Source organism: Leptinotarsa decemlineata, unplaced genomic scaffold (assembly GCF_025532065.1).
Source record: "Leptinotarsa decemlineata unplaced genomic scaffold, Ldec_3_MD MMD2_tig00000882_RagTag_RagTag, whole genome shotgun sequence".
NCBI classification, from domain to species: Eukaryota; Metazoa; Arthropoda; class Insecta; order Coleoptera; family Chrysomelidae; genus Leptinotarsa; species Leptinotarsa decemlineata.
The window spans coordinates 21,917,400-21,929,198 of record NW_027412556.1 but is presented as its reverse complement, the minus strand read 5'-3'; the positions used below and the strand labels follow the sequence as shown (position 1 = coordinate 21,929,198).

General features: G+C 33.4%; 1 protein-coding gene and 1 non-coding gene across 6 annotated transcripts; one reads left to right on the top strand and one right to left on the bottom strand.

The window, feature by feature from the left end:
* Window positions 1-670: 670 nt before the first annotated feature.
* LOC141482224 (uncharacterized) lies at window positions 671-5,965 on the bottom strand. 5 transcript variants are annotated; one of them, XM_074175217.1, is made up of 6 exons: window positions 5,084-5,130; window positions 4,920-5,012; window positions 4,514-4,679; window positions 3,830-4,049; window positions 2,697-3,319; window positions 671-869 (listed from the first exon to the last, which is right to left on the bottom strand). In XM_074175217.1, the coding sequence occupies exons 3-5, from the start codon at window positions 4,666-4,668 to the stop codon at window positions 3,134-3,136; spliced, it is 561 nt and encodes a 186-aa protein (XP_074031318.1). In that variant the 5' UTR covers window positions 4,669-4,679; window positions 4,920-5,012; window positions 5,084-5,130; the 3' UTR covers window positions 671-869; window positions 2,697-3,133. The 5 variants fall into 5 exon arrangements, with proteins under 5 accessions (XP_074031318.1, XP_074031319.1, XP_074031317.1 ...); XM_074175218.1 differs by lacking the exon at window positions 671-869 and having other exon boundaries at window positions 1,630-3,319; window positions 4,920-5,008; window positions 5,084-5,221; XM_074175216.1 differs by lacking the exon at window positions 671-869 and having other exon boundaries at window positions 1,630-3,319.
* Window positions 5,966-7,444: 1,479 nt separating this feature from the next.
* TRNAC-GCA (transfer RNA cysteine (anticodon GCA)) lies at window positions 7,445-7,516 on the top strand. Its single transcript has one exon. It is a non-coding gene; the product is annotated as a tRNA-Cys (tRNA).
* The last annotated feature ends 4,283 nt before the right edge of the window (window positions 7,517-11,799 follow it).

The window sequence follows — 11,799 nt, the reverse complement described above, 5'->3', positions numbered from 1 at the left end:
TGACATTCCATATGTCTTTTTTCACACGTAGCTCAATAATTTCTGCCACTCGGAATATTTCGGGTACTTTAGTTGAAGTTTTGTCAGACATTATTTTTTTTCCTCGCTTATTACCATGGACGTAGAAAAATAAATGGACTCAGCAAACCAATACCTTCAACACAGAATGTTTTGAAGCCGCTCGGTTCGGTGGCGAGCGGGTAAACGAAAATATGCATAAAGTTATATACTTATGAAAACTTCAGAGATCTATTCATCAATTATTGTTAGAGATCATAGATATTTCCGATATAAATTACAGGAAAACTTCATTGTATTCGAAATAAATATAATTTCTCGAAAAAGTCGGTTATTTTAAAAAACTGTTGAAAATTGATAAATAAAAAAATAGGAAAAAGGAACAATGTTTTAATTGAGTATTTTGATCTATTCTAGTTCTATCATACTGAAGGTACAAAATGACAATCACAAAACGGTATTTCTTTATAATTTTAAGAGTAGATGGGTTACTAAAGTAATTAGTAAGAAGATAATATTCACCTTTTGATTGAATTTACCATTTGACTGTCTAATTTTTTTAACCCACCATTATTTTGTCGTAGCAGACTTTCTCTCTCTAACAACGAAAATCATCAAAAGTGTCATTGCCTCTCTTTGAAATCAAAACTCATTGTTAGATTTTACATCAACTATTATTTTTGTGCTATCACCAGATATATTTTGCAAGTATATCAACTTCATAAGGCTCTCGAAAAAGCTTGAATTCGGCTTCCTGCACGAAGAGAAAGTCATTGTTTGCATCTCAGATGGTATCTTTTTCTTGTTCTGAGGTAGGATTGTAAATTGAACAACTCGAGTTTCAAGAATAACTGTAATGAAACAAATAAAACAATAAAAAATGAACAACAATAACAACAATAAAAAAAATTATTACAATTTGAGAAGGAACCAAATATAAATATATCCATGAATCCATACCGAATAATATTATATGAAAAATAGTGTCGGTTCACAATTGAAACTAGTCAATTAAAAATTAACCTTTTACAATTATATAGTATTATATAATCATATTGAAACAACTACCCAATAATTTTGATAAATAACCCACTCAATAATATGAATGGAAATATTTTTCAGAAATAGTTGTTTGAAATTAGAAACTTCGAAGAAGATGAAAACCCAAACACCAAACTGGAATCTCGCACTCTACATACGTTTCGCTAATCAAGTTAGCGCTAACTTGGTTAGTGAAACGGGCGTCAAGTGCGAGTGATTCCAGTTTGGTGTTTGGGTTTTCATCTTCTCCGAAGTTTCTAAGAGTTTTATTGATTTCGAAAAAAAGCAGTTTTTGTCAATATACTCCTAACTTGTTTTGTTGATGAATCTAATTTAGAGGATGTTTCATGAAGAATTCTAATGTTGAAATATTTATTTGAAATTAGTTGCAATAGCTGCAATGAATGACCACCAATGGCATCTTCATCATACAAGTGATCACCAAAATAATCATATATTTTTGGTGGCATGTTTTTCAGAGTATTATTCACCAAAACATTCATTAGGTTTTTTATTCTATTACTGAATATGTTGTTAGTTTTATGGAAAAATCTGAAAAAATCTACTAACTTTGATGCTTTACTGAGGTTTCGATATTCCTTTCTTATAAGCAGTGTAGAGGTAGTCTCATCATTTTCATCAAATAAAAGTGACTTACATTTAAAACATGAAACAATATTTTCCAGGCTCCTCGATACATAACCCGCCATATAACAGACAATATCATTAACATAATCTGTTAAACACAAAGCAGAAAAATGGAGAAAATCCAACGCTCGTATGTCTTCACTCAGTTTATTCTCAAATATTGTTTGGTCAGTAGTCGAAGAAAGATCTTCCCCATTCTCACTGATGGTAACTCGACCACTGTTACAAAATAATATCGAGACTGCCTATAAGTTCAAAGAATTTGCCGTATCTCCAGCTTTTATTTCTGAATGAACTATCAACCTTTCATAAGCTGGATAAGTTGGATTGTTATTGAATCCCCCACGACCTCTAACTGCTCCAAAGAACAATTCAACATGATCCTGGGATAATTTATAAGTTAGAATATATTTCAGTTTTCCGGATTTGACATAAGATTTGTAAAGGCCTTTGAGGCTCTCTATACAAATAAGAAATCCTAAAAAACCAGTTTTTCTCTTTGATTTCAATACCTCAACTTTTTCTGTAGACAGATGCAATATATATTCCTTAATAATGTCAAGATAGTCGAAAAATTGCTTACTCGTTACAGGAGACAAAGGTTTTTTATAATTATATTTAGCAAATCTATTTTTTGCATTGAAAATGTCAAATAAATCATTGAAGTAACGGGCGAACAATGCAGTTGCTTCCGTTCCTTGGAATTCAGGCAGTAATAAATCTTTACATAGATATATCAAAGAATCTGCTACACTTTTACTTAGCGTTTGTGTGGCGATTTTGACTTTCATTTTTTCTCTAGTCCACAGTATGTGACGTTTTCGCAGTTTTGTTGCAGCATGTAACCCCTCATTATATTGAATGTTAACTAATTTGTCAAAATAATCCCAACTCACTTGATTTTTATCAGAGTCTTGCAAGTTTTTATAAGATCCCAAACAATTTCTTACCGATTTTATCATATGACATGGATCTAGAAATAAATATACCTTTTCCAGGATGATTAAAATGAGTTTTCATTGGTGAAACATTGAAATCTGCTCCCAGAATTGAAGCCATCTTGAAATTGGCTGCAGTACCATCAAATGTTATAGAGGACACAATTACCCCAGTTTCATCAACCAACTCTAAAGACCATCTAATAGAAAATATCCAACAGGTGTTTTCCAACAACTGTTCAAACAAACTAGCATACACACCAACACTTCTTTAGCTTCAGGAAGTTGATCGCTATCCAAATCAGTACCAATATCTACATACCCACAAAACTTTTTGCCAGTCCATTTAACTTGTTTTCGAATGGACATTTCATCAAAAATTGAATTATAAATAATATCACTTTTTTTTTGTTTAGCTGCATCAACTTTCAGTTTCAATGCTGTTAACGCTTTTTTGTTCACCCAGGAGCACCATCAACTGATTGGTATCATTTTGATAAAGTTTTCGGGTGCGGCGAAGAATTATTGAATGTCGTCCTAACATAATTATATGCCTTAGTAGAATAAAAGCTCAGAGTTAGAGCAAATGATCTAAGTGCTGGTGTATATTTTTGAGTTCTGGGACACTTAAGCATCCTTTTGAAAAGTTCAGATCTTGACTCTGACATAGAAGCCTGCAACAAAAAATATGCTAGATATCTTTGAAGATCAAAAAGTTGTTATTACATGATTTGTCATAATCCAGTATGTATGAATTCAAAAGAACATAAAATAGTAAGTTGCTGGAACTTTCAACTTCTCAGAATGAGTCGATTATTCATAAAAGAAAACTTTTGTTTCAATTCCTCCACAGATTGTTGAGATGATAAACAAAATAAAAGTTTTAGAGTTAGTGGAAAAAAAGGAGTTTTTGTATATGTTTAAACTATACCCATAATGCTACTTGAAATGAAGTGTATAGAAAAACATAAACACAAAACCCAATATATCCCATAATGCGCTACATATTATAGCACCGAAAATTTTTCAATCACTTCCTTATGACATCAAAGATGACTATTTCATTATCATTACCATATTTTCTGCTCGGCAAAGAAGTTCATGAGCAATCAACTCTACAAAAATCTATAATTTTCATACAATTTGTTGTGGTGGTGAAACGGATTGAAACCTTATTAACTCACTCTCAATGAACTTTCACTATCTTCACGGACCAAAGATTTAGCATTCAAATGGTTTATCAGTGAATTCAAGTTTGTCACCTGGCACCGCAGTCTCCGCACTGACTGTTGTAAAGTTCTAATTTTAGTTTTCTGGCCTGTCAAGATTTTTCTCATTGTTTTTAGATTTTTTCTGATCTTACGAGGAGTTGAAAAATCACTGGTAGCTAGGTCATCAGGAGCTCTGAAATGAATATAAATAAAATTCATTTTTTTTTCAAAAACTATTCATCTTTTTTTTAAATTGTTATATTGATGTTTATTAATTTAGTATTATTTCCCTAGTATGAACATCGTTCATGTTTCTTGGGATTAATAAAGAATAATAATAATAATGTTCAAGCTGTTATTTGTATTCACAAGCATGCACATGTCAAAGAACATGAATTCTGAATATTCTGGAAAACTATAAGATTAGACTATAAATATCAATAATAATTAATTTACATTGAAATGACAAGCAGAAAAATACTGGCCTAAAATATCAAAATGAACTAAAATCATTATTATTATTATTGAACGCATATTGTTACTATTGACGGATACAGATTTGGGAATCGTCGTTAAAATTAGCTTACAAATACAGCTAACCCATTGCTTGTGATAACTTCTTAAAACTATTTCTGTGTTAGATTATTTTTCACTTACTTTCTCTTCTGCAAATTTGTGGGCGAGTCTGTTTCCTTTTCTGTGACTAAGTTATGGATTAGTTCAGTTTCTGATGCAGTCAATGCCTCCTCTTGAATGTGTGCCCATTTCTGGAGTCCGAGTATGAGATATTTCGGTCCGATGAGTCTGCACATTGCTTCTTAATCTAAAAATTATAGAATACTCAGATTGGGCCAATTTCTAAATGGAAAACACTATTAGTTTCAAAATCCCACAGGAAACATTGAAACCAATTCAGTTTGCCTTTGATATTTTTTTTAGCACTAAGAGTACAAAATTCCGTGAGCATAAAAAATCATTATTTGATTTTTAGCACAATACCAGGAGCAGAAATAGTTATAAAAATGAGCCTCAATCATGTTACACCACCTGGATTTGATCTTACCTCTTTAGTGGAGGGCCATCAATAGACTTGTCAACTTCCAAAAAATTGTTTTCTGAAGCTGTATTTGTTGAATCTGTAGATAAGTCATCCTTTCTGAAAAAAGTTAATTAATGTTACGAAAAAAATATTGTTAGAAAATGATAACTGTTGAATGATTGCTATACCTTGAAGTTGGAGGAATATACTCTTGATCAAAAGAAGGACGGGCACCTTTTTTCAGGAATATTTTTCCACTGGGTTTCACTTCAAACGCTTCTCCCTCAATATGAACGGAACAAATTCTTGCATACTTCAGAGTATTTTCGGGGCATTGCTTCAATCCCAAATTCTCAAACCAAACTGCTCTTTCATTGGCATCAGTTGGAAATCTGAAAATTTTTGCTCTTTATTCATTAATACGTGTAGATAGAAATTATTAGAATGTGTATATTTAAAATGTTTTCATCTGAAAACATTGCATTTCACTGCGTGCCATGCAAAATGAATTTCGGTTTCATTTTGAAGTACCTATCTATAGCAATTAGAAACTCATTGTGACGCCTATGAGCAAAAACCTGTATTCACTCACCTGTGTAAGGTCAATTTTTGGTTCGAACATTGGGATTGCTTGAAAACCCAACAGTAAGGCACCATTATTAGCTTCTATCCATTATTTAACGACATATATATAAACCAATCACAGTAACAAATTCACTATTTTCAATAAATATCACAAACCAAACTATGTCAACACGAAGTGGAGGGAAACAGTAAACACTCGAGGATAACATAGACAAACAGAACAAGGCAGCAGTGTTGCCAATGGGAATTGTACAAAATGCATACCAACCTGTCGCCGATGTAATTATTCCATTCAATCAACTGTTTCTCTTTCCCCCTCTCTCTCTCTCTCACTAAATATATCAATATAAAGAGAGATATCCAAAATCCTTGCAGAATATCGAAAGTCCTTACAAATTCCTTGCATATCTTTATTACTGCATTTTAGTTTCTGAATAATCGGATTACCTGCAAATGCAGTAATTACTGGCAAATTGGCATCACTGCAAGGCAGGTAGTAGGCTTCCAAACGAAAAATTCGACAGTGTTGCCACGAGTTCACTTGTAATGAACTGTGCCGATTTATATGGTAATGATAAATATTTTCGAAGTGAATGTGGCACTAGTTTAGGTTCTGAAATGTTTGATGTCTATTTTAACCTCATGATAGAGGTCATAACTTCATGCTGTTGAATGTAATTTGTTAGTTTTGAAGTTCCGCACAGCATTGGTGATATTAAAGAATTATCACGGATTCAATATGGCACCATCCACATCGTGATCTTAGAATGCTCCCATTCACCGGCTTCATTTAATGAGGTAAATAACTGAGTCCATTTATTTTTCTACGTCCATGCTTATTACGGCCAAACAAATTGTGTTGATTGATTTCATCTGTATGTCGTCAGTTGTATGTCTATTACGGTCATACACATTGTTTTGACCCTCATTATATTATATAATCATTTGTATGTCTTCCTATTCGAGAAATATGAGAATTTTTGACATTCGAAATCATTTGGGTAGATTATCGATAGTCTCCTCACGGATTTGTATGACTTCATGTTGAATATTGTATCAGAAACATGGTCTTCTCGTAGGTTAACGTTATTCACTGGAAGAATTTCAATCGTCAGAAATAGAAAAAATAGAAAATCTGACATCACCGCCCGCGTTTGCTTCTCTATCCCGCATACAATTTTTCCTACGTCAGAAAGTGTGTCCAGGAAACTGTGGCTAACTTTACACTAATGTATTCTGCTGTGGTCGTAATTCCCAACAAACAAATAATAAAAATATGTGGTTTTCTGCGCTTCCGTATCAACCTTACGTGAAGGAGTTTACATTTTTCAAGGATCCGTTTTTTTTCCATATAATGCTTGTAAAATTATTATTGAAGTATATTTTTTGGGAAAGAAAGTTTTTGGCTTTCTACTACTCCATCTGATACAAAAAAAATGGATGAGAGAATCTTCCAAAGAAAGGAAGGATTAATCAATTTGAAAATAAGTAACTCTATACATGGATGTGTAGATCATGCAAAGAAGTAACTATCAGACACAAACTGAAAGAAAGTCTTCCTGAAACAGCTACTTTCATATAAACATTGAATTACACGAAAGAAAAAAAATTCTTTCGAAACAAATACTTCTATATGAACACTGAATTATACAGAAGATACTTTTCTCTATTCAGTTTGTATATCGAACATTTGTGGAGGAATAAGAATCAGATATCATTCACATGAGTTCTACTTTGAATGAATGGTAATAAATTGTACTCACATGGAACACTGTCACCCTAACTGGTATCTTTGGAAGATTCTCTCATCCATTTTTTTTGTATCAGATGGAGTAGTAGAAAGCCAAAAACTTTCTTTCCCAAAAAATTAATCACTCCTAAAAATATAACCCTTTCAAATCAAATGAAGTATATTTCTTTCGTGTATATAATCTATGGATCGTGATCAAATTTCTATCATCATAGGGGATATAGCTCAGTGGTAGAGCATTCGACTGCAGATCGAGAGGTCCCCGGTTCAAACCCGGGTGTCCCCTTTTTTTAACTTGAGGAAATTCACTTTCATCATTTTTATATTTATTTGTCTGAATTTTTCGATAAGTCCAACTACTAAGAAATAAAAGTTGAGTTGTTTGAATAGTACGTTACCATATGAAGTGGGATGAATTGAAAATAAAAAATTAATGATAACTTTTGGCGATTCATTTCCACAACACTAATTCTATTAGGAATTGAATAATTAATAACAAAGACAAAATTTCTTGTGTAGAAAGGTTTTTATTTTATATGTGTGATTGATGACTTGTATTTTATGACTTACTGTGCTCTTCTCCCAATTGTACTCTAATCGACGTGTGTCAGTCCGATATATCTTTAAGAATTTTTGAACAATCCAATTCGATCGGCAAATATAACAACTTTGATGGGTCATGTGGAATGAAATCTCTCAGTCCCTTAGCGATCCACATTCAACCTAAACCTTATTCAATGTAGGCACTAATTTGTTTGAATGGGGTTGACAATGTTTCGTGTTGTATTTCATCAGTTCAGACTTATATTGTCTAATATAATATAAATTGATTTGAAATTCCTGAAAAAAAAAATTAAAAAGAATAATCGAAAATAAAAATTTTATTAAACAGAAACCTGAAATTACAAAGAAATAACAACCGAAAAATAAAAAATTGAAATATAAATAGAAGCTGAACATTATCACCCGAAGCTGATTGTGGATACTAACAATCGAAACGTCGTGACGTAACTTGGTTTGGAATCCTTTAATTTTTTTTTATTTTTCATTTTTTGTTAATTTTTTGAATTTTTTAGCATTAATTAATATTCCAATTTTTTTATATTTTTGGTTGTGGTCCGTATGTTATTTTTCTGTAATTTAAGTTTTCTCTTTAATGGAATTGTTATTTTTGGGTAATTTTTTTAATTGATGAAATGAGGCACTGATTTGTTTTACAGGTTTTCATCTTCATGAATGTTATGAAACCTATTTTATCAATGAATCTGTGCATAATCCAAATTTTGTTAGTCTAAAATATCGAATGCATTTGTTCAACTTTAGTAAACGTCAACTCTTCCACCACCTATTGCACAATGTTCTCTAATTATGGTCATTATACTACGCCTAGTTTTCTGGTGCTGCTACACCTGCTAAATGCTGCTGACGTGAGTATCATCATTATTATTAGCTTTTTATATAGACTACCCTATATACATTTTAGCGGGAGTTGACCGTTTGGCCGGAGTTGGTCGTGTTCCGCTTGATTATAGGTTTCCATATGTTCCGTATCTCTAGGCTATCATGGCTAAATGCGTTGTTAGACAACAGCCTGAGACCACTTGATGTTATGTTGACGAGTCCAAACATGCTCTGCTATTACTGATTTGCTGGTGTCTCCTCGCTGGGTCTATTTTTTGTACTCGACAATGCGAACTTTCAATTGCCTCTCATTTCCACCGATGTATGATTCTCCGCACTAGCAGGTTATCCGGTAAATGCAATTCTTGGGATTGCAGTCCACGTTTGGTGGCTTGGTTTTCGTGAGGCTGCTACGGATAGTGTTCCCAGATCTAAAGCAGGTCCTAATGTTTTACTTGGATCTAATTCTTTTTATTCTTTCCGACAATTCTCTGATGTAGGTAAATACAGCAAATCAGGAATAGCAGAGCATGTTTCAATCCATCATGTAACATCAAGTGGTCTCAAGATGATATCATCCACAAGGAGGAACACTGGTTAAGAGAAAATTCAAAGAAGCCGCATATATGTTGTCAAATAACGCATTGAGCAAAGCTAGCGTATACATCTGATGAAAAATGAAAATTGAATTATGTTTGTTCGAAAATGAATGAAACTTGACCGGTTTTACCGAGCACCCTATATATTGTTTCCCAAAGTTAAGATTCAATTATCATAATGATGTTGACTAACCATTCCTAAAATATCAATTCAATTGCTGTAAATATGCGGGTGGTGAATTGAAAAAATATTCAATTCGAAGGGTTATATTTTTAGGAGTGACTAATTTTTGGGGAAGAAAGTTTTTGGCTTTCTACTATTCCATCTTGATACAGAAAAAATGTGGGAATTTTTCAAAGAAAGAAAGGAAGTTATCTATTTTAAAAGGAGTAACTAAATACATATATGTGTAGATCATGCAAAGAAGTAACTTTCAGACACAAATCTGAAAGAAAAAGACTTCTTGAAACAGCTACTTTAATATAAACATTGAATTATACGAACGAACATGCGGGTGGTGAATTAAAAAAATATGGTCTGCAAAAAAGGTTTTTCTTGAATAACTTGGCAATGCCCCAGTGGAAATTCAAAAACCAAAATTCATTAGAAAGCTAAAAAAATATGAAATTGAATAACTTATTCTAATACTGAGTGTTCCATTTGAAAAAATATAATTTTGGTTGGCCATGCTCGGCTAAATCATCTAGTATTCGAGAAAATGATTTCAAAAGATAGTATTTATCGATATGACTGTATCCCTGTACTGTACTCCCTGTATGAGTTGGAGAATCACAGTAGACCTTTGTGTACAAATGTCCAATGCTTTTTGACTCGTTGTATGCTGCATACCGCTTCTATACATTATCTTCACGGCTTTCTAAGATGAAAGTCTTGTAGACCTTCATGGCTTTCTAATGTATAAGTTCTATTATCGTAGGATTCTCCTAAACCGTATACATTTCTCAGAAATTGTTTCATACTAGTAGGAGATTTGAGCCGGTTCTGAGCTTCCCCCCACCACTATGACGTATTAATTGTTTTTTTTGTTATTTAGTAACATCAAGGCGATGTGACCTTGAAGTATCTAGTGCATGGATCATTCAGAATTTTTTTCATATGAGATTTTGTGTGTGTGAAATAATGACGTAATCACATTTGGTTGGTGTGTGTGTGTGTGTGTGTGTGTGAATGCACGCTACAGGGTTTCATCATGTGCTCGTCTATGTACAAACATACGTCTGCATACTTCGAAGATCCTCCAAGTAATGAATGTTCCATCGGTGTGAGGCCACCAAGTTAGTAGTGGTGTGACGTCACAGCAGTAACCGTTCAACGTTAAGAGAGCGGGATGTTCACTGCACGACCTGTGGCTGAGTAATGCGTATTCATCGGTCTGCCCTCACCTCTCTTGATGCGGTGGAGTCTGTGACGTAAAGCATCGCTCTAGCCTCGCTATCGATGGTGACACGCAGGCAGCCAAGAACTGTTATAACATCTGCCCTCTACGAGAGCGCAACGACCACTGCCTGTTCGTATCGACATCTGTTATCGCTTCCAGCTGGGAGGTGGGCTAAGCTGTGACGTCAGGCATCTCTAGTGGGTAGCAACTAGCAATGTGAACCTTTCACGGTTTCATGGTTGGGGTGACTCGCACTGTTTAATATAAAAGAAATGCCTGGCACACTATGAAATCAGTAGACGAATATATCTGCAGCAGTTACCAATTGGTAGAGTGTTAGTCAGTTCGTAATAGAAGGAAGACGGTGAGTGTATTTGTCTGTTGGAAATTGTTTATATTTTCATACATATTTCCATCAAATATGTATGTCCGTTTCAAAAGTAGACTTGAATAAAATCAATAATTCGATTGTACTAGAGATTGAGATACTAGAGCAAAAGACCTTATCATCATTGCCAATTGATGGAGTGTACATAATTAAAAATATGCCAACTCATTCTACAGGGTTTGGTAAATCAATTTTATTAATTTGGAAGATGTGAGCAATGATACATTATTCAAAACATGGTTACCAAAACGTATTTCATTGCAATTCAGTGATGACGATATAACTTGTATCAACTCATCGGGTGGTAAATATACGATGACGTATTTAGGACAGATCCCACAAAGTTTTGCTGACATGAAAACGCGATGTCTAGTCAAATTCAATATGATTGAGTAATAATAGTAATTATAGTGAATTTATTTTTGTTTCGATAATATTCATATAATAGATGATAATTATATGGAGATATAAACATTACTGACTTAGTTGAATACACTCACTTTATAACTAAAAGTAAAATGGGAATATGAGTATTATATCATGGAAACAAGTTGGAGGTTGCTTATTGTTTTTTTTTATTCGATTTCAGCTCCACCATTCAAAGATGTGGATGTAGTATGCGAGTCAAGATTGGTTCGATGTTGTAGATCACAAATCATCGGTTCAACATATGTCGTCTAAATTGGAGGTGTTGGGTGATGGAGCCGACCATGCAAACATTTATGATATGAGTGTATGCTATGATGAAAAACAAATCGAATTATGTCTTCTTGATGCTGAG

Excerpts from the sequence above, each read along its gene's own strand:
- LOC141482224 (XM_074175218.1), bottom strand. The coding sequence starts at position 4,668 with ATGTGCAGACTCATCGGACCGAAATATCTCATACTCGGACTCCAGAAA. Across the intron at positions 4,050-4,513 it reads ACAAATTTGCAGAAGAGAAA|AGCTCCTGATGACCTAGCTA; the intron begins GTAAGTGAAAAA and ends TATTCATTTCAG. Across the intron at positions 3,320-3,829 it reads ATAGTGAAAGTTCATTGAGA|GCTTCTATGTCAGAGTCAAG; the intron begins GTGAGTTAATAA and ends TTTTTGTTGCAG.